The following is a 27,500-nucleotide window of genomic DNA, read 5'->3' as shown; positions in this document are numbered from 1 at the left end:
AAAGTTGCGTCACAAATTACGTCATAAAGTTGCGTCACAAAGTACGTCACAAAATACGTCACAAAGTTGCGTCACAAAGTACGTCACAAAGTTGCGTCACAAAGTACGTCACAAAATACGTCATAAAGATGCGTCACAAAGTGCTTCACAAATTGGTCACAATGTTGCGTCAAAAAGTTGCATCACAAAGTTGCGTCACAAAGTGCGTCATAAACTTGCGTCACAAAGTTGCGTCACAGGTGCGTCACAAAGTCCACTTGGCGATGGTAAAGCGTTTTTATACTGTAATTTGTTTCCGTTCAACTATAAAAGTACGGCCACTGGTGATCCCGTGAAAGATGCATTTGTCAATGCAATTTTTACAAAGGATTACAAAGGCGGAGCACGCCGACAGGAGACCTTTTGATCCATATCTAGGTCGGATGCGAAAAAAAAAATCATATTAATAATAAAACAATAAATAAAAACTATAATAATGTAAATAACAAATAAAATACATAAATAAATGCATAGGTATAGTTAAATAATAAACAAACAGGTAAATAATAAATTGGCATGTAACTAATAATAAATGAAAATCAGACAGACAAATGATAACAAAACAAAAACAAATAATATAAAATAAATTATAATCATTACAGCATCTTGCTTAGGTATTCATCTAACTGATTCTTAAAGCTTCGAACTGAACTACATTGCACTACCTATGCAGGAAGTTTTATTCCATTCATTAACTACACGGTTGGCAAAGTTGTTTCTACCTACTTCCAAATTGAATCTATTTCCGGACAGTTTGAGACCATTGTTTCTTGTCTGATTCTCATTCAATGTGAAAATTTAGTCACTTTTGATGTTGTCAATTCCCTTTAAAATCTTAAAGACCTGTATCAAGTCACCTCTGAGTCTACGCTTTTTTAGGGAAAACAGATTCATGTGTTTTATTCGATTTTCGTATGATTTATTTTTTATATTTGGAATCAGTTTTGTGGCTCGCCGTTGTACTTTTTCCAGTCTGTCAATGTCTTTAATGAGATTCGGTGACCATACAGAAACAGCATATTCCAAATGTGGACGAACTAACGATTTATATAGCTTGTTAATGAGTGATGGACTTTTGAAATCAAAAGATCGCGCAATCAGTCCTAGAATCTTATTTGCTTTCTCAGAGGCTGAAATACACTGCTTGGATGATTTGAGGTCGTTACTGATAATTACGCCGAGATCTTTTTCACTATCCACTTTTGTTAACGAATTTCTAAATAACTTGTAATTGTACTTACTGTTATTTTTACCTATGTGCATTACCTTGCATTTACTTGTGTTAAATTTCATTAGCCACTTTTCAGACCATTGCTGTAATTGATCTAAATCTTCTTGAATATCTAATTGGTTTGAGTGATCATTTGCCACTCCGCACAGTTTTGTATCATCAGCAAATTTGGAAACAGTAGATTTTAGTCCATGGTCTATATCATTTATATATACTATGAATAGAAGTGGCCCAAGAACGGAACCCTAAGGAACTCCACTTGCAACACTTTTCCATCCAGAAGTTTTTTCCATTTAAAAACAACTCTCTGTTTTCGACCCTTCAACCAATTACTAGTCCAACCTAATAGGCTACCACTTATTCCATGCAAAGCTAATTTAGTAAGTAGTCTTTCGTGTGGGACGGTATCAAAAGCTTTTGCAAAGTCTAGACATATTAAATCTATATTGTTTCTTTTCTCATAATTAAAGATAACTCTGTTGTAGAATTCGAATAATTAGTTACGCAAGAACGTTTCCGTCTGAGACCATGCTGGCTATCATTTATCAAACATTTACTTTCTAAATGATGTTCGATAGCATCTCTGATGATAGTTTCCATTATTTTTCCTACGATTGATGTCAAACTTATAGGCCTATAGTTATTTGGTTTCTTTTTGTCACCTTTTTTGAATATGGGAGTAACGTTAGCTAGCTTCCATTCTCTTGGGACATCTCCGGATATGATGGATATCTTGAAAATAATTTCTAATGGAACAACAATCTCATTTTTCATTTCCTTTAAGATTCTTGGATGCCAACCGTCAGGCCCTGGTGTTTTATTAACTTTGAGTTTGTCTATACACCTTTTAATTTTTTCTTTTGTTATATTTACCGTAGTGAGTAAGTTTACCCCAGACTTTTCACAGGTTTCAGTTTGGAATTCACTTTGAGGTGTTTCGTTTACGAATACCGAGCTAAAATAATTGTTTAAGATATTACACATTCCTTCATTTGAATATTCAAGTTGACCGTCAGCAGATAATACTGTACCAATGTGATTTCTAGCAACCTTTTTATCTCTAATGTAACTATAAAATTCTTTGGGATTCTCTTTGGATTTATCAGCGATGTTCATTTCGTACTGTCGTTTTCTTTTCCTTATTGTCTTTTTTAAATCTCTCTGTATTGATACATAATTTTCATAGTCATTAGATGCACCCGAGCACTTATATTTCTTATAAGCCTGTCTCTTTTTAGCAATATTTTTTTCTGTTTCTTTGTCGAGCCTCTTTGGGCGAGGGTGATTTGGGGTACGTCTTTCTTTAAAAGGAAAGTAAGTTTGAATCATCATAGTGAGCGTATTTTGAAATATTTCCCACATCTGATCTACAGGTTTTTCGTTTAATTTTGCCTCCCAATCTGTAAGCTGAAGCTCCTGACGTAGTCCTATGAACTGAGCTTTACTGAAATCGGGTATTTTAGAAACACAAGTATCTATTCTAAAATTGTTTAGGAGTTTGAATCTAACTAAGTTGTGATCGCTATTTGCAACAGATTCACCGACTTCTACATCAGTTACCATGCTTTCGCGGCTAGTGATCAAAAGATCGAGTAAGTTTCCATATCTTGTGGGCTCTTTTACATGCTGAATTAAGTAATTGTCACCAAGAAAATCAATCAAGCGACTACCTATATGGCCATGTTCAAGGGTCATCCAATCAATGTCAGTAAATTTGAAATCACCCATTATCAATAAATCCCGGTTGCAGAATGTGGTCAGTTCTTGAAATAACAGTTGGTCGTCTATTAATGATAATGTCTTTGGCCTATATATTACACCTATATTAATTTTTTGTCCATTTGTTTGGGTTAACTCAACCCACAAACTATCATATGCATCCTGTTTCACTTTTTCTAAAACACTGTTGCCGGACGAAAGTCCCACACTTAATTCAAACAAGAAAATGGAAAAAAGTGTTGCTAAACAACTAGATAAGTTAATGAATAACAAGACAAATGAGCAATACAGAGGGAGTAGACAAATGAATATATAAATAAGTAGAGGGAAGAGAAATTAGAAAGTGAATGAATAGAATTAATATATAAAGAAATACACAAACAAAAAATGTATGTAAGAGTTTGATGAAATTAGATAAATGTATAGGTAAACAAGTAAATAAATAGATGATCAAGTATTACTATAATTCTTCGATGAAGGTGCAATAGCAAAACATAACAGGTGGTGCTACTGTTGTGGTTCCCTGGAACCGCAGCCGTGTTCCAGAATCGAATCAGTGGTACTGTAGCACACGTGGGTAATGTCCGGGCCGTAAAAGTGCCACTGAAGGAACTTTGGGTAAGTTTTCTTATAGTAACAGTACGACGATGACGGTCGGTGCTGGAGACGAGGCAATCAAGCACAAGTGTACACACACACACACACACACACACACACACACACACACACACACACACACACACACACTCACACACACTCACTCTCACACTCACTCTCACTCTCACACTCACACTCACACTCACACTCACACTCACTCTCACTCTCACTCTCACTCTCACTCTCACTCTCACTCTCACTCTCACTCTCACTCTCACTCTCACTCTCACTCTCTCTCTCTCTCTCTCTCTCTCTCTCTCTCTCTCTCTCTCTCTCTCTCTATATCTCTCTCTCGCTATCTCTCTCTCTCTCTCTCTCGCGCTCTCTCTCTCTCTCACACACACACACACACACACACAGGCAGAGGCACACACGCACACACACACAGGCACAAGCAGAGGCACACATGCACACACACACACAGGCACACACACACAGGCACACACGCACACAGGCACCTGTGTACCTGTGTGTGCGTATGTGTGTGTGTGTGTGTGTGTGTGTGTGTGTGTGTGTGTGTGAGAGAGAGAGAGAGAGATTTCGTTGCAAAGTAAATTTTCGAGAATTTTCAAATAATGAGTGAACAGACTTTATTATCGTGATCGTGCTTGAAAAAAATATATAATGATAATAAAAAAATGACAATAAAATAAAATAAAACGAATAGATAAAATAAAATAGAATAAAAAATAAGTCTAATTACTATTTTCAAATATTGAGAAATATTGGGAAGTTTCCCTCAGCTGAATAAGATTTCTATGGGTTAATGGAAAATCAAATTAACCCATACAATGCACATTTGTATTTACTTTTATGAGATGATGGACTGCTGAATCCTGGATGGAGAGGGTGAGAATGTTAAGAAACGCTACAACGAGCTTAATAAGATCACCCTGCGCTAACCACGATAAAATTCTTACAGATCTAAAGTTTTTCTTCGTAGGCGCCAAACGGTTAATCGAAAATTATATTTAACACTTTACTTACTAGGATTTTGTATGAGTAAAGTGTGTGTGTGTGTGTGTGTATGCGTGTGTGTGTGTGTGTGTGTGTGTATGTGTGTGTGTGTGTTTGTGTGTGTGTGCCAGTGTGTGTGTGTGCCAGTGTGTGCGTGTGTCCCTGTGTGCGTGTGTCCCTGTGTGCGTGTGTCCCTGTGTGCGTGTGTCCCTGTGTGCGTGTGTCCCTGTGTGCGTGTGTCCCTGTGTGCGTGTGTCCCTGTGTGCGTGTGTCCCTGTGTGCGTGTGTGTGTTTGCATGTGTGCCTGTGCTTGTGCCTGTGTGTGTGTGCGTGTGTGACTCTGCCTGTGCTTATGACTGTGTGTGTGTGTGTGCGTGTGTGCCTGTGCTTGTACTGTGTGTGTGTGTGTGTGTGTGTGTGTGTGTGTGTGTGTGTGTGTGTGTGTGTGTGTGTGTGTGTGTGTGTGTGTGTGTGTGTGTGTGTGTGTGTACACTTGTGCTTGATTGCCTCGTCTCCAGCACCGACCGTCATCGTCGTACTGTTACTATAAGAAAACTTACCCAAAGTTACGTCCAGTGGCATCTTTACGACACGGACATTACCCACGTGTGCTACAGTGCCAACGGTTTCGATCCTGGGACAACGGCTGCGGCTCCAGGGAATCACAACAGTACCACCACCTGTTATGTTTTCCGATTGCACCTTCATCGAAGAATTATCGTAATACTCGATCATCTTTTTATTGACTTGTTTACCTATACATTGATCTAATTTCATCAAAGTCTTACATTAATTTTTTGTTTTTCTATTCCTTTATATATCAATTCTATTCATTCACTTACTAATTTCTCCTCCCTCCACTTATTTGTATATTAATTTGTCTACTGTTTCTGTATTGCTCATTTGTCTTGTTATTCATTAACTTATCTTGTTGTTTAGCAACACTTTTTTTCTATTTTCTTGTTTGAATTAGCAGGGGGACTTTCGTCCGGCACCAGTGTATTGACAAATGCATCTTTCACGGGATCACCAGTGGCCGTACTTTTATAGTTGAACGGAAACAAATTACAGTATAAAAACGCTTTACCATCGCCAAGTGGACTTTGTGAAGCAAGTTTATGACGCACTTTGTGACGCAACTTTGTGATGCAACTTTTTGACGCAACATTTCGACCATTTTGTGAAGCACTTTGTGACGCAACATTGTGACCATTTTGTGACGCATCTTTATGACGTATTTTGTGACGTACTTTGTGACGCAACTTGACATAATTTTTGTGATTCAACTTGGTGACGCAACTTTGTGACGCACTTTTTGATGCAACTTTGTGATACTCTTTGCAGATTTTTTCTATCAAAGGACAGACAATTCTATGCACTAGAAGGGAAAATGGGGTCCTCGACAGATGGCGACCATTTTCAAACTATTGGATCAATTTCCTACTATCGAGAATCTAGATTAATCAATCTCCAATATTAGTAAGCAAGGGCGCATTTAAAAAAATAATCAAGAATATCTGAAAGGGCTTTTAGAATCTATTATTTTCTAGATTTTGGAGTCCTTATTCCAAATGTTGGAAATATTTTGTTTTTCGAATTTTCGAGAATCGTCTTTATAGAAAATGGAAAGAGGGGTACCCCCTCTCACACATCATTCGGTTGACACGACCCCGTTGAGCGTTAACAAACGACCACATGTGCTCCTCCTCCTCCTCTTCCTCCTGCAGGACAGCAGCTAAATAAAAAATTAAGTAGCGACTGGTACGTAATGTGCACCTCTTTAGATATTTTAATTTGGCTAAAGTCAAGAAGGTAAAGAGCCTACGCCAGGAGGCGCTGAGTAGCTTCGGCAAAACCCGTCACCTTTGCCCTGTTTGCTTTAGGAGCTGTTAAGGTATGTCAGAGACAATGCTGGGAAACGGAAAGAATTGTAGGATGTACGTATGTATGTATGTGATCCTATATTTATGTATATATGCATGTATGTACATATGTAATTATGCATGTACAGTATGTATGCATATTCAGACGTCTTTTGGACTTCTATGAAACGACCTTCACATCAAGGTATTACAGGTGACCATTAAAGCTTCAGTATAATTTCAACAATACTTCCGTTGCTGACGATTTTTTTTTATTTAGTCGAAAGCAACTGAAGTATTGTTTATCTTATTATTAGTCTTTACACACACATGTATACATACATGCAAACAGAGGTCAACAGAAACGGATATATACTGAAGGTTTTTATATATGTATATATGTACGTATGTATGTATGATATAAATGTAAGTATAATTATGTACATGGATATAGTGATTTTGGAAAGCGTTGGAATAACTGCCACTGTATCGCTTCCGAGATGTTCAGTCGTGTGTACTTCGCTTAGGTCGCTTTCGCACGACTCTTGGTCTCTTGTTCTACGAGAGGACTTCACACGCCGCAATCATGATCTCCAGCCGCTTGAACAAGGAACAAGAGGAAGAGGAGTGGACCTCAGGAGGGAGTTCGAGAAGCAGTTCGGCCTTTGCAGAGTCCAGCGTCGAGGATTACAGTTCCACCGAGGATTCCTTCGTTCCTGTCTTGCACACCAGGAAACGTTCACTTTCATCTAGCGCAGAAGAATAGGAAGAAAGCGCATGCAAGAAGATAAAATCCTTCGAAGAGCCCAACAAAGACTGGATTGAAGTCAGAGAACTGGGCGAAGGAGCATATGGATCCGTAGTTTTGCTGAAGAAAGCAACTTCGGAGGTTTTCGTCGCCAAAAAGTCCATCGAAATCGAAGGCGGTATGAACCAGCAAATCGAAGTCCAAGTCCAAGAGAGTCTCGAGCACCGCAACATTCTTCGCGTGCTGAGCTCCGAGAAGGACGAGACTCACATTCACATCTACCTGGAATACGCCGATGGAGGTGACCTGTCAACAAAGATCGGGCCCTCCGGCTTGGACGACGAAATGTCCGTGTTCTACTTCAATCAACTTATTTCAGGAGTCAAGTATATGCACACACATGGAGTGGTGCACAGGGACCTCAAACCCCAAAACTTACTCCTCAACGGCGATAACGTTCTTAAAATTGCCGACTTCGGACTCGCAGCCAAGCTGGAAGACCGGAAGACTTACCTGAGCGAAGTCAACGGCACAAGAGGCTACATGGCTCCTGAAGTCTTCTCGGCAAGATACAGAGGAGAACCCAGCGACGTATGGTCGTGTGGCGTCACTCTCGTCAAGATGATGAGCGGAAGCGCTCCCTGGGAAGTAGCAAAGGCCTACGACCCTAACTACCAAATTTGGCTCCGAAAGGACCTCAAACTCACCGACAGCAAACCTTGGATTCACATCTGCAAATCGGCTATGGACTTGATCAAAAGTCTTCTCCACCCAGTTCCATCGGGAAGAGCTACAATTGAAGAAATTGAGCAACACGACTTCGTTGCAAAGTAAATTTTCAAGAATTTTCAAATAATGAGTGAACAGACTATATTTTCGTGATCGCGCTTGAAAAAAAATATAATAATAATAATAAGATAAAATAAAATAAAACGAATAGATAAAATAAAATAGAATAAAAAATAATTCTAATTAATATTTTCAAATATTGAGAAATATTGGGAAGTTTCCCTCAGCTGAATAAGATTTCTATGGGTTAATGGAAAATCAAATTAACCCATACAATGCACATTTGTATCCACTTTTATGAGGTGATGGACTACTGAGTCCTGAATGGAGAGGGCGAGAATGTTAAGAAACGCTACTACGAGCTTAATAAGATCACCCTGCGGTAACCACAATAAAATTCTTACAGATCTAAAGTTTTTTCTTCGTGGGCGCCAAACGGTTAATCGAAAATTACATTTAACACTTTACTTACTAGGATTTTGTGTGAGTAAAGTGTGTGTGTGTGTGTATGCGCTTGTGTGTGTGTGTGTGTGTGTGTTTGTGTGTGTGTGTGTGTGTGTGTGTGTATGCGTGTGTGTGTGTGTGTGTGTGTGTGTATGTGTGTGTGTGTGTTTGTGTGTGTGTGCCAGTGTGTGTGTGTGCCAGTGTGTGCGTGTGTGTGTGCCTGTGTGTGTGTGCGTGTGTGCCTGTGTGTGTGTGCGTGTGTGCCTGTGTGTGTGTGCGTGTGTGTCTGTGTGTGTGCGCGTGTGCCTGTGTGTTTTTGCATGTGTGCCTGTGCTTGTCCCTGTGTGTGTGTGCTTGTGTGCATGTGTGCCTGTGCTTATGCCTCTGTGTGTGTGTGCGTGTGTGCCTGTGCTTGTACCTGTGCGTGTGTGTGTGTGTGTGTGTGTGTGTGTGTGTGTGTGTGTGAGAGAGAGAGAGAGAGAGAGAGAGAGAGAGAGAGAGAGAGAGAGAGAGTGAGTGTGTGTGTGTGAGTGTGCGCACGCGCGCGCTTGTGCTTGCTTGCCTCGTCTCCAGCACCGACCGTCATCGTCGTACTGTTACTATAAGATAACTTACCCAAAGTCCCGTCAGTGGCACTTTTACGGCCCGGACATTACCCACGTGTGCTGCAGTGCCACTGATTCGATCCTGGGACACGGCTGCGGCTCCAGGGAACCACAACAGTACCACCATCTGTTATGTTTTCCTATTGCACCTTCATCGAAGAATCATCGTAATACTTGATCATCTATTTATTGACTTGTTTACCTATACATTGATCTAATTTCATCAAACTCTTACATTTATTTTTTGTTATTCTATTCCTTTATATATTAATTTTATTCATTCGTTTACTAATTTCTCCCCCTCCACTTATTTGTATATACATCTGTGTTCTGTTTCTGTATTGCTCATTTGTCTTGATATTCATTAACTTATCTTGTTGATTAGCAACACTTTTTTTTTCCATTTTCTTGTTTGAATTAGGTGTGGGACTTTCGTCCTGCACCAGTGTATTGACAAATACACCTTTCACGGGATCACCAGTGGTGGTACTTTTATAGTTGAACGGAAACAAATTACAGCATAAAAACGCTTTACCTTCGCCAAGTGGACTTTGTGACGCACCTGCGACGCAACTTTGTGACGCAAATTTATGACGCATTTCGTGACGCATTTTGTGACGCGACTTTGTGATGTAACTTTGTGATGTAACTTTGTGACGCAACGTTTTGACGCAACTTTGTGACAATTTTGTGAAGCACTTTGTGACGCATCTTTGTAACGCCTCTTTCTGACGCAACTTTATGACGTATTTTGTAATGTATTTTGTGACGTACTTTGTGACGCAGCTTTGACGGAATTTTTGTGATTCAACTTTGTGACGCAACTTTGTGATTCAATTTTGTGACGCGACTTTATGACGTACTTTGTGACGCAACTTTATGGCGTACTTTGTGACGCAACTTTATGACGCAACTTTGTGATTCAACTTGGTGACGCAACTTTGTGATTCAGCTTTGTGATGCGACTTTATGACGTACTTTGTGACGCAAGTTTGTGACGCACTTTTTTGTGCAACTTTGTGACGCACTTTTTGATGGAACTTTGTGACACTCTTTGCAGATTTTTCCTATCAAAGGACAGACAATTCTATACACTAGAAGGGAAAATGGGGTCCTCGACATATGGCGAACCATTTTCAAATTAGGGTCCGCCCATATTAGCTTCCTGAAATTACCTGTTTATTGGATCAATTTCCTACTATCTAGAATCTAGATTAATCAATCTCCAATATTAGTAGCAAGGGCGCATTTTAAAAAAATAATCAAGAATATCTGAAAGGGCTTTTAGAATCTATTATTTTCTAGATTTTGGAGTCTTATTCCAAATGTTGGTAATATTTTGTTTTTCGAATTTTCGAGAATCGTCTTTATAGAAAATGGAAAGAGTGGTACCCCCTCTCACACACATCATGTCGGTTGACACGACCCCGTTGAGCGTTAACAAACGACCACATGTGCTCCTCCTCCTCCTTCCTACTCTTCCTCCTCCTCCTTCTCCTCCTCCTCTCTTCTCCTCCTCCTCCTCCTCCTCCTCCATCTCCTTCCTCTCCTCCTCCTCCTTCTCTCCTCCTCCTCCTTCTCTCTTCCTCCTCCTCCTCCTCTTCCCTCTCTTCCTCCTCCTCCTCCTCTCTTCCCCTTCCTCCGCACTCTCTTCCCCCTCCTCCCTTTCCCCCTCCTCCTCCCCCTCTCCTCTTTCCCTCATCCCCTTCCTCCTATTTCTCTTCCCACTCATCTTTACTTTCCTTTTCTCCTCTCTCCTCTTTCTTCTACTCGTCAGCCTCCTCCTTCTCTTCCTCCTCCTCCCTCTCTTTCCTCTCCTCCTTCCTCTCCTCTTTCCCTCATCCCGCTAATCCTACTTCTCTTCCCACTCATTCTTACTTTCCTCTCCTCCTCCTTCTCTTCCTCCTCCTCCTCCCTTTACTCTTTCCTTCGTCTTCTTCCTCCTCCTACATTTCTTCCTATTCATCTTCCCTCCTCTTCTCCCTCCTCTTCCTCCCTCTCCTCTTTCCCTCTTCTCCCTCCTACTCCTCCTCTCACAGCAATCCTCCTCTCCTTTTCCCTTTTCCTCCCTCTTCCTCATTCACCTCCTTTCAATCCATCTCTCCATCTTCCCTCTTCCCCTATTCCTCCTTCACCATCCTCTTTCTACTCCTCCCTTTCTCCTTCCGCTCTCTTCCTCTTTCTCCTCCTCCTCCTCCTCCCTTTCTCTTTCCGCCCTCTTCCTCCTCCTCCTCCTCTTTCTCCTTCCGCCCTTTTTTTTCCTCCTCCTCCTCCTGATCCCTTTACCCATGATGGTAGAAGTGGAAGACGACAAGAGGAAGAGGAGGAGGGAGAAGAGAAGGGGAAATAAGAGATAGGATGAGAGGTAGGAGGAGCAGGAAGAAGAGGAGGAATAAGAGGAGGAAGAAGAGTAGGATGGGGAGGAGGATGGGGAGGAGGAAGGATTGGGAGGAGGTAAAGGAGGAGAGAAGGAGGCGGCGAGGGAGAAGAAACAAGAATATGAAAAGGAGGAACTAAAGCAGGAAGAACATAATGAAGAGGAAGAAAAAGAGGAAGAAGAAAAGGAGAAGAAAGAAGAACAAGAGGAATAAGAGAAGCACGAGAAGGAGGAGGACGAAAAAGAAGAGGAGGAAAAGGATGATGATGAAGAGAAAACAAGGAGAAGAAACAGGAAGATGAGCAGGGGGCGTAGGCTCAGAAGTAGATAGGAAGAAGAGAAGGGAAAAGGAAGGAAAGGAAGGATGGGATGAGGAGGAGAAGAGGAGGAGATGGAGGTGGAAGAGGGGGGAGAGGAGAAAGGAGAAGAAAAAAAAAGAGAAAATGGAAGACGAGAAGAAAAAGGAGATGGAGGAGGAGGAGGAGGAGTTGGAGAAGGAAGTGGACAAGGAGAAGGGGATGGACGAGAAGGTGGACGATGAGGTGGAAGAGAAGAAGGTGGAAGAGGAGAAGTTGGACGAGGAGAAGGTGAACGAGGAGAAGTTGGACGAGGAGAAGGTGGACTAGGAGAAGGTGGACTAGGAGAAGGTGGACGAGAAGGTGGACGTGGAGGTCAAAGGTGACGACCTTGGTCACAGCTTAGCGTCCTCTGGTGTGATCTTGTACCTCATTCTTTCTTGTGTGGAGTTAGTATCATCTTCACGGGCGAAACTAGCCACGCCCCATTTTCTTCTCTAACCAATCACCGCTTCGCTGCGATTGGTCAGGGAGAAAAGGGGATGCGTTCTTGTTCTTGCCGGAGACCCTGGCAGTCATTTGAACGAGTAATACCTCTCGTGAGTTTACACTTGGAAACCTTTGGACAGAAGCACTGGTAAACCACTTTCCATAACAACAACCAGGAAGCTTTGAGCGTCAGCCAAAGCCATTATCTCGGACCGCTAGCGAAGGAGGTATTCACTGGCAAAAAAAAAAAAAAAATGAATAAAAAAAAAATCTTCGACAAGGTTTGCGTTGTATATCATCTGCACCCGAAAGATATATGCCAGAGCAAAACCCAAGGAAGGAAATCTGCCTTCTCGAAACCAAGACTCTGATTCCTGAGGCGCTACGTGCAAACCTCGGGTTACGAACCGGGTTACGAACTCGCTGATGGCAGAGTCACGGGAACGAGAAACCCAGTGCCTCTTTTACAAGAACTTATCCGGGTTTTGATGTTCTTGTGAGATCACCCTGACGACGATTATGACAGCAACAAGACCCCAGGTCGAAGTGTTCAAAACCCGCATCACACTGGGCTAAGTCCCGTCAACTACTGTGAGTTCGTATGAGCTGAAATGACTTCGATTGCAATATTTCGTTTTTCGAATCTTCAAATAAACTTTCCGCAGAATACTGAGAAACTGACGAATTATAATACATTAAATCTATAGAAGTATTTAAGACATTGTTGAAGTGTTCTTAGGGAAATCTAGAATGATATAAGCGAAGTCATTTTCTAGTTATTCAAATTCACAACAGCTGACGAGATTCCGTTCAGTGTGAAGTGACCTGACACCGACGGATGACAGTAACGTCAACGTGACAGCGCTAAGGGCACGGAGAAACTGACGATATTGCAGACGGTAATGCTGACGGCAGACGGTGGGATGACGTCATAATGACACCAACATTAACACTAACAGAACTGAAGACGCTTATGAAAAAATTCTTTGTTTACAATTACACCGAGATGGTTTAGGGATTGTGTGGGGGTGGGGGATGAAGAAGAGTGTAACCACTGGGTGAGGGTTGAGTTGGGTGTCCAACCACGAGGGTTCCACCCATAGGTCTACCCCTCAGCCCACCCACCCCCCACCCCGACGCCCACGGGTGAAGAATCCCGACCCAGACTCCAAATCAAGAATATCCCGCCCTTTCCCAAGCTTCATGTTTTTCTTTCATCAAACCTGGCAGTCCAGCATCCCACGGGACTCCCGCCCCAGGACGGGATCCCACACCGAGAGGGACCCTGTCTCGTGCCACCCACATCGACGACCCCTTGGGGGGTCCACCAGAAGCGCGAGGGACCACGAGGGCGGGGCCCATCGAGGTTCATCGGGGTCCAACGATCTGACACCAGCATCTCACTTTCGCCATATTTGGTTTAAGCCTTCCCGTTCCCAAGGGGACGCTACGGAGATGAATGAAATACCCTGGCGCCAGTCAGAGTATGAGTTTAAGTAACTTTTTGGGACAGGAGGAGCTCACGGAGGTGGGTTAGACCCTCGGCGTATTTTGTTCGCACTCGGTAATGTTTTACCCTGGCTAACGCCAAATGATTTACACTTACAAAACCTTTTTTGCGTTTTTTTTTTTTTTTTTTTTTTTTTTTTTTTTTTTTAGATTAATACTTCCCAAAACCACGGAAATAATGATAAAATAATATACAAGTAAAAAAAAAAAAAAAAAAAAAAAAAGACGGCGGCTAGAATAAAGATTAAATACTATAATAAGTAAATAAACTAATAATAAAAAAAGTAATAATAAATAAGTAAATAAAATAATAATAAAGCTGGACGGCAGCTAGAATAAAGATTAAGTAGCGACTGGTACGTAATTTGCGCCTCTTTAGATATCTTAATTTAGCTAAAGTCAAGAAGGTAAACAGCCTACGCCTGGAGGCGCTGAGTACCTGCGGCCGAAAACGTCACCTTTGCCCTGTGTGCTTTAGGAGCTGTTAAGGCATGTCAGAGACAATGCTGGGAAACGGAAAGAACTTTAGGATGTACGTACGTATGTATGTATCCTTTATTTATATGTATATATGCATGTATGAACATATGTAATTATGCGTGTATGTATGTATATTCAAATGTCTTTTGGACTTCTATGAAACGACCTTCACATCAAGGTAATGGAAGTGACCATTAAAGCTTCAGTATAATTTCAACAATTCTTCCGTTGCTGACGAGTTAGTTTTTTTTTTTATTTAGTCGAAAGCAACTGAAGTATTGTTTATCTTATTCTGTGTCTTTACATACATATATATACTTAAATGCAAACAGAGGTAAACAGAAACGGATGCATTTTTAATATATACTGAAGGTTTTCATATATGTATATATATGTATGTATGATGTAAATGTAAGTATAATTATGTACATGTATGTAGTGATTTTGGAAAGCGTTGGAATAACTGCCATTGTATCACTTCCGAGATGTTCAGTCGTGTGTACTTCGCTTAGGTCGCTTTCGCCCGACTCTTGGTCTCTTGTTCTACGAGAGGACTTCACACGCCGCAATCATGATCTCCAGCCGCTCGAACAAGGAACAGGAGGAAGAGTGGACCTCAGGAGGGAGTTCGAGAAGCAGTTCGGCCTTTACAGACTCCAGCGTCAAGGATTACAGTTACACCGAGGATTCCTTCGTTCCTGTCTTCCACACCAGGAAACGGTCACTTTCATCTAGCGCAGAAGAATAGGAAGAAAGCGCATGCAAGAAGATAAAATCCTTCCAAGAGCCCAACAAAGACTGGATTGAAGTCAGAGAACTGGGCGAAGGAGCATATGGATCCGTAGTTTTGCTGAAGAAAGCAACTTCGGAGGTTTTCGTCGCCAAAAAGTCGATCGAAATCGAAGGCGGTAAGAACGAGGAAATCGAAGTCCAAGTCCAAGAGAGTCTCGAGCACCGCAACATTCTTCGCGTGCTGACCTCCGAGAAGGACGAGAGACACATTCACATCTACCTGGAATACGCCGATGGAGGTGACCTGTCAACAAAGATCGGGCTCTCCGGCTTGGACGACGAAATGTCCGTGTTCTACTTCAATCAACTTATTTCAGGAGTCAAATATATGCACACACATGGAGTGGTGCACAGGGACCTCAAACCCCAAAACTTACTCCTCAACGGCGATAACGTTCTTAAAATTGCCGACTTCGGACTCGCAGCCAAGCTGGAAGACCGGAAGACTTACCTGAGCGAAGTCTACGGCACAAGAGGCTACATGGCTCCTGAAGTCTTCTCAGCAAGATACAGAGGAGAACCCAGCGACGTATGGTCGTGTGGCGTCACTCTCGTCAAGATGATGAGCGGAAGCGCTCCCTGGGAAGTAGCAAAGGCCTACGACCCTAACTACCAAATTTGGCTCCGAAAGGACCTCAAACTCACCGACAGCAAACCTTGGATTCACATCTGCAAATCGGCTATGGACTTGATCAAAAGTCTTCTCCACCCGGTCCCATCGGGAAGAGCTACAATTCAAGAAATTGAGCAACACGACTTCGTTGCAAAGTAAATTTTCAAGAATTTTCAAATAATGAGTGAACAGACTTTATTATCGTGATCGCGCTTGAAAAAAAATATATAATAATAATAATAAAATAAAATAAAATGAAAAAATAAATTGAAATAAAACAAAACGAATAAGTAAAATGAAATAGAATAAAAAATAATTCTAATTACTATTTTCAAATATTGAGAAATATTGGGAAGTTTCCCTCAGCTGAATAAGATTTCTATGGGTTAATAGAAAATCAAATTAACCCATACAATGCACATTTGTATTTACTTTTATGAGGTGATGGACTGCTGAATCCTGGATGGAGAGGGCGAGAATGTTAAGAAACGCTACTACGAGCTTAATAAGATCACCCTGCGCTAACTACGATAAAATTCTTACAAATCTAAAGTTTTTCTTCGTGGGCGCCAAACGGTTAATCGAAAATTACATTTAACACTTTACTTACTAGGATTTTGTGTGAGTAAAGTGTGTGTGTGTGTATGCGGTGTGTACGTGTGTGTGTGTGTGTGTGTGTGTGTGTGTGTGTGTGTGTGTGTGTGTGCGTGTGTGCCTGTGTGTGTGTGCGTGTGTGCCTGTGTGTGTGTGCCTGTGTGTGTGCGTGTGTGCCTGTGTGTGTGCGTGTGTGCCTGTGTGTGTGCGTGTGTGCCTGTGTGTGTGTGTGTGTGTGACTCTGCCTGTGCTTATGACTGTGTGTGTGTGTGCGTGTGTGCCTGTGCTTGTACCTCTGTGTGTGTGTGTGTGAGAGAGAGAGAGAGAGAGAGAGAGAGAGAGAGAGATTTCGTTGCATAGTAAATTATCAAGAATTTTCAAATAATGAGTGAACAGACTTTATTATCGTGATCGTGCTTGGAAAAAAATATAATAAAGAAATGACAATAAAATAAAACGAATAGGTAAAATAAAATCCTTGTAGATAAAATAAAATCCTTGTAGATAAAATAAAAACTTGTAAAGGGCCAAACACTCCGACTAAAAATCTTGACAAGGTGACTGAGAGCACCTCAAAATTCAGCAGACTCAGCATTTCCGGAAGACAAAACCGGAGTGCACGGGTCCAGGAGTAAACGGTGTGTGACGTGCCCTAGAGATAAATTGTGTACAGAACTGTGTTAAAAACTTTATTAATAAACCAGAAAAAATTCGAATAGAGTGAATTTTGACGTAGCACGTTACCCCGCTACACCAGCGGTCTGAGAAAATGACTTTAGCTGAAGCTCAAAGCTTCCTTGTTGGTATGGAATGTGGTTTACCAGTACTTTCCAAAGGTTTCCAAGTGTAAACTCACGAGAGGTTAGTATTACTCGTTCAAATGACTGCCAGGGTCTCCGGCAAGACCAAGAACGCATCCCCTTTTCTCTCTGACCAATCACAGCGAAGCGGTGATTGGTTAGAGAAGAAAAAGGAGCGTAGCTATTTTCGCTCGTGAAGATGACACTAACTCCACACAAGAAAGAATGAGGTACAAGATCACACCAGAGGACGCTAAGCTGTGACCGAGGTCGTCACCTTTGACCTCCTCGTCCACCTTCTCGGCCACCTTCTCGTCCACCTTTTCCTTGTCCACATTCTCCTAGTCCACCTTCTCCTCGTCCTCCACCTTCTCCTCGTCCACCTACTCTTCCACCTTCTCCTCGTCCACCTCCTCCTCTTCCACCTTCTTCTCGTCCACCTTCTTCTCGTCCACCTTCTCCTCGTCCACATTCTCCTCGTCTACCTCATAGTCCACCTTCTCCTCGTCCACCTTCTCGTCCATCCCCTTCTCCTTGTTCAATTCCTTTTCCAACTCCTATTCCTCCTCCTCCTCCTCCTCCTCCTCCTCCATCTTCTCCTTTTTCTTCTCCTCTTCCATCTTCTCTCTTTTTTTTCCTTTCTCCTCTCCCCCCCTCTTCCACCTCCATCTCCTCCTCTTCTCCTCCTCCTTCCATCCTTCCTTTCCTTCCTTTCCTTCTCTCTTCCTATCTGCTTCTGATCCTACTCCCCCTGCTCATCATCCTGTTTCTTCTCCTTGTTTCCTCTTCATCATTATCCTTCTCCTCCTCTTCCTTTTCGTCCTCCTCGTGCTTCTCTTATTCCTCTTGTTCTTCATTCTTCTCCTTTTCTTCCTTCTCCTGATCTTCCTCTTTTTCTTCCTCATCACTTTGTTCTTCCTGCTTTCTTTCCTCCTTTTCTTATTTTTGTTTCTTCTCCCTTGCCTCCTCCTCCTCCTCCCCCGCCTCCTCCTCCTCCCCCTCCTCCCCCCTCCTCCTCCCCCTCCTCCTCCTCTTTTTCCTTCCATCCTCATCTTCCTTCTCCTCTTCCTCCTCCCCATCCTCCTTTTCTTCCTCCTCTTCTTCGTGCTCCTCCTACCTCTCCTCCTATCTCTTATTTCCCCTCCTCTTCTTCCTCCTCCTTTTCCTCTTGTCGTCTTCCACTTCTATCCATCATTCTCTTCATATTCCTACCCCTGCTCCTCCACTTTCTCCTTCTCCTCCTCCTCCTCCTCCTCCTCTCCCTCGTCCTGCTTCCTCTCTTTCTCCTCCTGTGCTTCACTCCCTCTCCTTCTTTTACTTCTGCGACTCCACCTTCTCCTCCTCCTCTTCCTCCTCCTCCTCCTCCTCCTCTCCTCCCTCCTGGTTCTCTTACATTTCTTCCTTTCTCCCTTATTTCACCCCTTCTTCCTCCTATCTTCCTCTTCCTCATCTTCCTCTTCCCGTTGCTCCTCTTCTTCCTTCTTCTCTTCCTTTCCCCTTATCATCCACCTTATCTTTATTTTCTTCCTCTTCCCCTTCTCTCTCTTCCTCCTCGTCTTCCTTCCAGTTCCGCCTCGACTTTATGCTTCTGTTCCTGTTCCTGCTCCTGTTCCCATTCCCTCTCTTTCTCCTCCTAATCTCCCCCCACATATTGTTTCTCTTTCTCCCCCTCTTTCTTCTCCTCCTCCTCCTTCTCTTTCTCCTCCTCCTCCTCTTTCTTTTACTCCTCCTTCTCTTTCTTCTCCTCCTCCTCTTTCTCCTCCTCCTCCTCCTCCTCTTTCTACTCCTCCTCCTCCTCTTTCTCCTCCTCCTCTTTCTCCTCCTCCTCTTTCTCCTCCTCCTCTTCCTCTTTCTCCACCTCTTCCTCCTCCTCCTCCTCCTCCTCTTTCTCTTCCTCCTCCTCTTTCTCTTCCTCCTCTTTCTCTTCCTCCTCCTCTTTCTCTTCCTCCTCCTCTTTCTCTTCCTCCTCTTTCTCTTCCTCCTCTTTCTCTTCCTCCTCCTCTTTCTCTTCCTCCTCCTCTTTCTCTTCCTCCTCCTCTTTCTCTTCCTCCTCTTTCTCTTCCTCCTCCTCTTTCTCCTCCTCCTCCTCCTCTTTCTCCTCCTCCTCCTCTTTCTCCTCATCCTCCTCTTTCTCCTCATCCTCCTCTTCCTCCTCCTTTTTCTCCTCCTCCTCCTCTTTCTCCTCCTCTTTCTCCTCCTCCTCCTCTTTCTCCGCCTCCTCTTCCTTCTCCTCCTCGTCCTCCTTTCTCCTCCTCCTTTCTCCTTCTCCTTCTCCTTCTTTCTCCTCCTCCTCCTTTCTCCTCCTCCTTTCTCCTCCTCCTCTTTCTCCTCCTCCTCTTTCTCCTCCTCCTCCTCTTTCTCCTCCTCCTCCTCTTTCTCCTCCTCCTCCTCTTTCTCCTCCTCCTCCTCTTTCTCCTCCTCCTCCTCTTTCTCCTCCTCCTCTTTCTCCTCCTCCTCTTTCTCCTCCTCTTTCTCCTCCTCCTCTTTCTCCTCCTCCTCCTCTTTCTCCTCCTCCTCTTTCTCCTCCTCCTCCTCTTTCTCCTCCTCCTCCTTTTTCTCCTCCTTTTTCTCCTCCTCCTCTTTCTCCTCCTCCTCCTCCTCTTTCTCCTCCTTTTTCTCCTCCTCCTCCTCTTTCTCTTCCTCCTCTTTCTCCTCCTCCTCCTCTTTCTCCTCTTTCTCCTCCTCTTTCTCCACTTTCTCCTCCTCCTCTTTCTCCACTTTCTCCTCCTCCTACTTTTCCTCACCCTCTTTTACTTCTTCCTTTCCTTAGTTACCGTTTTGCCTCCTCCGCCTCTTATCCTTCCCCCCTCTCCCCCTCCTCCACCTCTTCCACCTCCTTCACCTCCTCCACCTCCTACTATTCCTCCTCCTCCTCCTCCTCCTCCTTACCTAACTCCTATCTTCCCCTCCTCTTCACCTTACTCCTCCCCTCCCCACCTTCTCTTACCACTCCTCCTCTTCCTAATTTTTTTCTCCTCTTTCTCTTCTTACTCCTCCTCTCTCTGCTCTTGATGTCCCTCCTCCTCTTTTTTCCCCTGTTCCTCCTCCTCATCTTCCCCCTCCCTCTCTCTCCCTTTTCCTTTTCTCCCTCCTCCTACTTCTCCTCGTCCTCCTCTTCCTCATCGACCTCCTCTTCTTCATCGACCTCCTCTTCCTCATCGTCCTCCTCTTCCTCCTACTACTTCTCGTCCTCCTCTTCCTCCTCCTGCTTGTCCTCGTCCTCCTCTTCCTCCTCTTCCCACTCCTCGTTTTTTCCCTCCCTCCTTCCCTCCCTCCCACCTCCGCTCAAGTTTTTCTCTTAACCAAACTTCTGACAGGGCTGGAATGACTGTCAATATATTTTGCTATGTTCCAAACCGGCTTCGACGCCGCTTCCAGGACTCGGCTTTAGTGGGTTTGAATCTTTTTTTATTTATTCTTCTATGTATTTATTTATCTATTTATTCATGCATTTATATGTTTATTAATTAATTAATTTATTGTATTTATTTATTTGTTTATTCCTTTGCTTGTTCATTTGTTTATTTATTGTTTAATCAATTAATTGATGTATTTATTATTATTTTTTATTTTTCTTTAATTATTCATTCATCTATTTATTTATTTGATTGTTTATGTATTGATTAATTTCTTTTATATGATCCTATATTATCTACTTTTTATTTATTTAGTCAACTGCTAATCAATCTTCTTATTTTTTATTTATTCATTTAATTATCTATCAATCTATATATCTAACTATTCATTAAAATAGCTTATTTGTTTGTTCATCAACCTATATGTTGATCTACTTATCTATAAATCTATTTATATTTTTATTTGTATGCTCTTTCTCAATCTCATTCCCCATGAGATAGATCATTCACTATTCTGCCGCTAGATGGTGATTGATGATGCTTATGATGATATCAATGTTGATAGGGATCGATATTGTGGTGGTGATACCAATGGTGATATTCATGGCGATGGTGATTGGTGATGCTGATGATGATATCAATGATGATAGTGATTGAGATTGTGGTGGTAATGGTGATAGTAATATTGATATTCATGGTGATGGTAATTGATGCTGCTGATATCAATGGTGATGGTGATTGGTGATGCTGATGATGATATCAGTGGTGATGGTGATTGAGATTGTGATGGTAATTGACGCTGATTATGATATCATTGGTGATAGTGATAGTAATAGTGATATTCATGGTAATGGTGATTGGTGATGCTAATGATGATATCAATGGTGATAGTGATTGAGATTGTCGTGGTGATAATGATAGTAATAGTGCTATTCATAGCGATGGTGATTGATGATGCTGGTGATTATATCAATGGTGATAGTGATTGAGATTGTGGTATTGATGGTGATGGTAATTGATGATGATGATATCAATGGTGATATTGATAGAGATGGTGATGCTAATCCTGATGATGATATTAATGGCGATGGTGATTAAGATTGTGGTGGTGATAGTGATATTCGTGGCGATGGTGATTGTGACTGTGATAGTGATAGTGATGATGCTGTCTTTGCACCTCTAACCTATTCTCGCTGCGCATGGGGACGTCCTATTCCTCCTCCTCTTCCTCCTCCTCTCTTCCTCCTCTTGATTGTCCTCATTCTCTAAATCCTCATTTTCCTCGCCCTATTCCTCCTACTCTTCCTCCTCCATTCCTCTTCCTCGTCCTCGTCCTCTTCCTCCTCTTTTTCACCCTTATCTTCTTAATGCTCCTTATCCTACTCCTTATGCTCTTACTTATCCTCCTCCTTATCCTCCTCTTCCTTCTCCACATCCTCCTCTTCTTGCTCTCTCTCTTCCAAAACATTTTCTTCCTCCTTAGCTTCCTCTTTATCTTCCTTAGGTTTCTCCTTATGCTCCTCCTCCCCCTTCTCCTCTTTATCCTCCTCTTCCTTACCCTCCTCTTCCTTAACTTACAAAGGATTACAAAGGCGGAGCATGCCGACAGGAGACCTTTTGATCCATATCTAGGTCGGATGCGAAAAAAAAATCATATTAATAATAAAATAATAAATAAAAACTATGATAATGTAAATAACAAATAAAATACATAAATAAATGCATAGGTATACTTAAATAATAAACAAACAGGTAAATAGTAAATAATAATAAATTGACATATAACTAATAATAAATGAAAATCAGACAGAAAATGATAACAAAACAAAAAACATAATACAGGATAAATTAAAATCATTACAGCATCTTACTTAGGTATTTATCTAAATGATTCTTAAAGCTTCGAACTGAACTACATTGCACTACCTGTGCAGGAAGTTTATTCCATTCATTAACTACACGGTTGGCAAAGTTGTTTCTACCTACTTCCAAATTGAATCTATTTCCGGACAGTTTGAGACCATTTGTTTCTTGTCTGATTTTCATTCAATGTAAAAATTTGGTCACTTTTGATGTTGTCAATTCCCTTTAGAATTTTGAAGACCTGTATCAAGTCACCTCTGAGTCTACGCTTTTTTAGGGAAAACAGATTCATATGTTTTAGTCGATTTTCGTATGATTTATTTTTGATATTTGGAATCGGTTTTTGTGGCTCGCCGTTGTACTTTGTCCAGTCTGTCAATGTCTTTAATGAGATTTGATGACCATACGGAAACAGCACATTCCAAATGTGAATCAACTAACGATTTATAATGCTTGTTAATGGGTGATAAACTTTTGAAGTCAAAAGATCGCGCAATTAGTACTAGAATCTTAATTGCTTTCTCAGAGGCCGAAATATACTGCGTGGGTGATTTGAGACCCTCACTGATAATTACGCCAAGATCTTTTTCACTATCCATTTTATTAACGAATTTCCAAGTAACTTGTAATCCTACTTACTGTTATTTTTACCTATGTGCATTACCTTGCATTTACTTGCGTTAAATTTTATTAGCCACTTTTCAGACCATTGCTGTAATTTATCTAAATCTTCTTGGATATCTAATTGGTTTGAGTGATCATTTGCCACTCCGCACAGTTTTGTATCATCAGCAAATTTGGAAACAGTAGATTTTAGTCCATGGTCTATATCATTTATATATACTATGAATAGAAGTGGCCCAAGAACGGAACCCTAAGGAACTCCACTTGCAACACTTTTCCATCCAGAAGTTTTTCCATTTAAAACAACTCTCTGTTTTCGACCATTCAACCAATTACTAGTCCAACCTAATAGGCTACCACTTATTCCATGCAAAGCTAATTTAGTAAGTAGTCTTTCGTGTGGTACGGTATCAAAAGCTTTTTCAAAGTCTAGATGTACTAAATCTATATTGTTTCTTTTGTCATAATTCGAGATAACTGTGTTGTAGAATTCGAGTAAGTTAGTCACGCAAGAACGTTTCCGTCTGAAACCATGCTGGCTATCATTTATCAAACGGTTACTTTCTAAATGATGTTCGATAGCATCTCTGATGATAGTTTCCATTATTTTTCCTACGATTGAAGTCAAACTTATAGGCCTATAGTTATTTGGTTTCTTTTTGTCACCTTTTTTAAATATGGGAGTAACATTAGCTAGCTTCCATTCTCTTGGGACATCTCCGGATATGATGGATTTCTTGAAAATAATTTCTAATGGAACAACAATCTCATTTTTCATTTCCTTTAAGATTCTTGGATGCCAACCATCAGGCCCTTCTCCCCCTCCTCTTCCTCCTCCTCCTCCATATGGTCCCCCTCTTCCTCCTCTACCTCCTCCTCTTCCTCCTCCTCTTCCTCCTCCTCCGCCTCCTCCGCCTCCTCCTCTTCCTAATCCTAATCCTAATCCTTTTCCCCCTTCTACTCCACCTCTCCTTACCTCCTCCTCCCCCTCCCCCTTTTCTCCCTCCCCCTCCTTCTCCTCCAACTGCTGGATAACGCGGACATATCTGTCATCAAACATAAATAATTCTTTCGTTACCTTGTGTCATTGGAGATAGACACAAAAGGCAGAGTCGAAGACCCCTAGGCATGGAGCCTTTCGCAGGCGTACGGGTGCTGAAGCAACGCTAGGTGAGAGGGCGGGTAGTGGTAATATAATGGTGTGTGTGTGTGTGTGTGTGTGTGTGTGTGTGTGTGTGTGTGTGTGTGTGTGTGTGATTCACATTGGTCTTTGTATCACGTGTTTGACTCGAGATCGACAGCTATATCACACCCGGAAGAGAGCTCAGAGCTCGTATGACCGATCTATGGGTAATGCTTTGACCTTACACGCACACACACACCCAACTCCCCGCCCACGAGAGTTGGAGTAACGACTCGAAGCGCAGCGATACTGAAATTATTTTCAACCCTGGGCAGGATTCGAACCCAGACCGCCGTAGTGACAATCTGGGACTCTACCAATCTCGTGTGTGTGTGTGTGTGTGTGTGTGTGCGCGCGCGTGTGTGTGTGCGCGCGCTGTTGAAATGGCCGCCACGTTCACCTGACCTAACACCTTGTGATATTTTTTCTCTGGGGTTATGTAAAGGGACTGGTCTATGTCCCTAATCTTCCTGGAAACCTAGAGGAACTGAAGCAAAGAATCACTACCGCACTGGAGACTCTTAAGGGGCATTTAGACGGCCAAACGGTTTGACAAACCCGGTTTGTCAAACAAGTGTTTGAAGTGGTGTTTGACAAACACGTTCGACAAACGTGTTTGACGACCAAATACTCCATTCACACGGTCAAACATCACTTCAAACACATGTCTGACAAACCGGGTTTGTCAAACTGTTTGACCGTGTAAATGGCCCTTTACCTAAGAATTGCTCCAGCGTGTTTGGGAGGAACTGGACCACCGACTCAACGTATGCCGTGTCTCAGGCGGTGCGCATGTTGAACATTTGTGAAATGGTCCATTAAAATCCACACACCTTTGATTTTCCCATCTCATTTAAACTTGGAGGAATAGATATTATGTTGTTCAACATTAAGCCTGCTTAATTTCATTTGCCTTGCATATGTAGTTTCTGTGATATTTACATCTCAAAATATATAATTTTTAAACACCCTGTGTGTGTGTGTGTGTATATATATTATATATATATTATATATATATATATATATAATATAATTTTTTTTTTTTTTTTTGTTTTTTTTCTTTCTACTGTTCTCTCAGGAAGTCTTTTGTCCATCCTTGAAGGTTTTCTATAAAGTCTTCTACAAAGTTACAATTCTAACAATATCCGTTTGTGAGGTGTCTTATCCAAGATTTTCTTCAGATCTAGATGGACATATTCGCCCCACTTTTTCTCTCTTGTAACACATAAATTTCCCGTGCGTGAGAAAAAGATTGACATATTTGATACACATGACCTTTCATATCTGAATCTGAATTGGTTATATGACAAGATGTTCGTTTCTAAATATATCATTTATCTGTTTCATACCTCTCCCACATAGCTAATAAAATTGGCAAAGACATTAATCTTCTCTCTTATAGATTGGTACCACATTGGTCAACTTCCAATCCTGAGGCACTCTCCTGTCTTCTGATGAAAGGACAGTTAAGTTGTGAAAATCAACACCGTGTGAGATCGAAACCTTTATTGGTACGACGTTTCGCTTGTTACAGCTTTTTCAAGTACAGACATATGGCAAACACTCTGAGTACATATAGGCCGACGGGGAAGGAACTGGGAGAGGTTATCAGAAATGGGTGTTTCAACAGTTAAGTTATGAGCCTTATCCATGAGATGTTCCCTACATTCTTATTATACCTAGTTAGAAACGCAGTTAGATTTGAGCTTTCTTTACATCTGTAGTTTCTCGTTATATTTTCTAATACAACATTCCTAGTCTCTCCTTTTCTTTCATAGATCATGCATATTTCTATAAGTACTGAGCGGATAACTTTTGCTCGTTGTTTCAGCTTGTGCTATTGTGCTTTCATAGACCTTTCCATGTACTTTCATCATAGTAATTCATTCCTGTGTTTCCGGTCACTTAACAAATCTACAAAACTACCTTTTCACTGACCGATTATACATTTTTCAATGTATCTATCTTCCTTGCGGATTCTCCTGTGTTAGTTTCTTGCTATTGTCTATTTTTCCATCGTTGCATTTTTTTTTATTCCCTAGTTTCATTTGTCCCATTTCTTATTAGTTTTCTGTCTGTTTCGCACCTTCTTTTGAATCGGTTCGTTTTCAATTTTCTTTCCCATTAACACTTGGCATATATTTTTCCGTACTTGAGGCTGTAAAAATTTATGAAAATTTCCATTTCTTCCACTTTCCACGTGTTTCCCTGAATTCCCGTCAACCTGTTCCTTCAAAGAATTACTTCAATCTGGTAATGTTTGTTTTCACGAAATTGTATCTGCTTTGTCTATATAACTCATCTCTTAACTCTACATATCGTTTTGTAAGTTGAGTTTCGAGCCCAAAATGATCAGCTATTCCTATAGTATACGGGTACTTTAATGTGTTGTGTGTTATCTTTTCTAAACATTGTCATACCTTTAACCCATTAGGTCATTACATCATTCATTGCCTTATCTAACGGCGTAACACCTCATATGAATTCACTTCCACCTAATTCTCACCCTCCCAATTCACCTCATTCCAATTAAAATCACTCACCAAGATTGTCACTTGTTTCAGTCCCTCTATGTAGGCGAACGGTCATGTCTAACATCCTTTATTATTCAACTTTGTTCTGTACCATTGTCTCCAGGAGGCGGGAACATGCTTCTGCTAAATCTCTTTTATCTTTTCTTTTGGTTAGTAATTTCTGTCTTATTGACGTGGCCTTACTCTCCGCTCTCCCAATACCATATTATCCATATTCATATCAAGTTTTATTCGTATCAACGCCTCGCTTCCCATTTTTTTGTTTTCTGTTTATTGCTCAAAGCTGCGTTTTCATTATGAACTTGGAGATGAATATGATTATTTTCCTTAGTCTCCATCAGACATATGATGTTTGGTTTATTTGTTTTCAAGTAATCATTGATTCTTAACCTATTCACTTTTTCTAAAGTGTGTGCGCGTGTGTGTGTGTGTGTGTATGTTTATCCGTGTGTGTGTGTGTGTGTGTGTGTGTGTGTGTGTGTGGAAATATGATTTTACGCCAGGAGGCACTTACCTACGACGGAAACCGACATCTTTGCCGTGTAAGCTGAGACTGCAATTAAAGTAGAACCCGCGTCCGCGTCCACAGGAACGAGGTTGAAAACAACCCTCCACAGCGATAGAACTGTAAGTCTAACACACTCAAACCAACAGATTAAGGGAATACTTTCCCTAAGTAGGGACCAGTGGTAATATTGGCCCTGTAAAATGACGTCGTAGAGAATCGCCTCCTTCACAGCACATCTTCAAAATACCACCTCCGCATAGCCTCTGAAACAGGCCGAAGACTCTCTTATTGGTAAATTGCGATTCTCCACCTTTTTCACAAACTGACAACCAGAATTTCTTCTTCCTCCTCCTCCTCCTCCTCCTCCTCCTCCTCCTCTTCCTCCTCCTCTTCCTCCTTTTCCTCTTCCTCCTTTTCCTCTTCCTCCTTTT

The 27,500-nt window shown here is 41.7% G+C and overlaps 2 protein-coding genes across 2 annotated transcripts in view; both read left to right on the top strand.

Annotated features, from left to right (window-relative positions):
* LOC143019961 (uncharacterized) overlaps positions 1-27,500 on the top strand; it is a 672,791-nt gene that overhangs the window by 206,194 nt on the left and 439,097 nt on the right. The gene's annotated exons all lie outside the window — the stretch shown is intronic.
* Positions 7,394-8,047, top strand: LOC143019784 (serine/threonine-protein kinase chk-1-like). Its single transcript, XM_076175769.1, has one exon. The coding sequence runs from the start codon at positions 7,394-7,396 to the stop codon at positions 8,045-8,047; it is 654 nt and encodes a 217-aa protein (XP_076031884.1).

The sequence above is a fragment of the Oratosquilla oratoria genome, chromosome 38 (genome assembly GCF_046742065.1).
Source record: "Oratosquilla oratoria isolate Oo_2021 chromosome 38, ASM4674206v1, whole genome shotgun sequence".
In the NCBI taxonomy this organism is placed as follows: domain Eukaryota; kingdom Metazoa; phylum Arthropoda; class Malacostraca; order Stomatopoda; family Squillidae; genus Oratosquilla; species Oratosquilla oratoria.
This window is presented reverse-complemented; position numbering and strand designations above follow the sequence as displayed.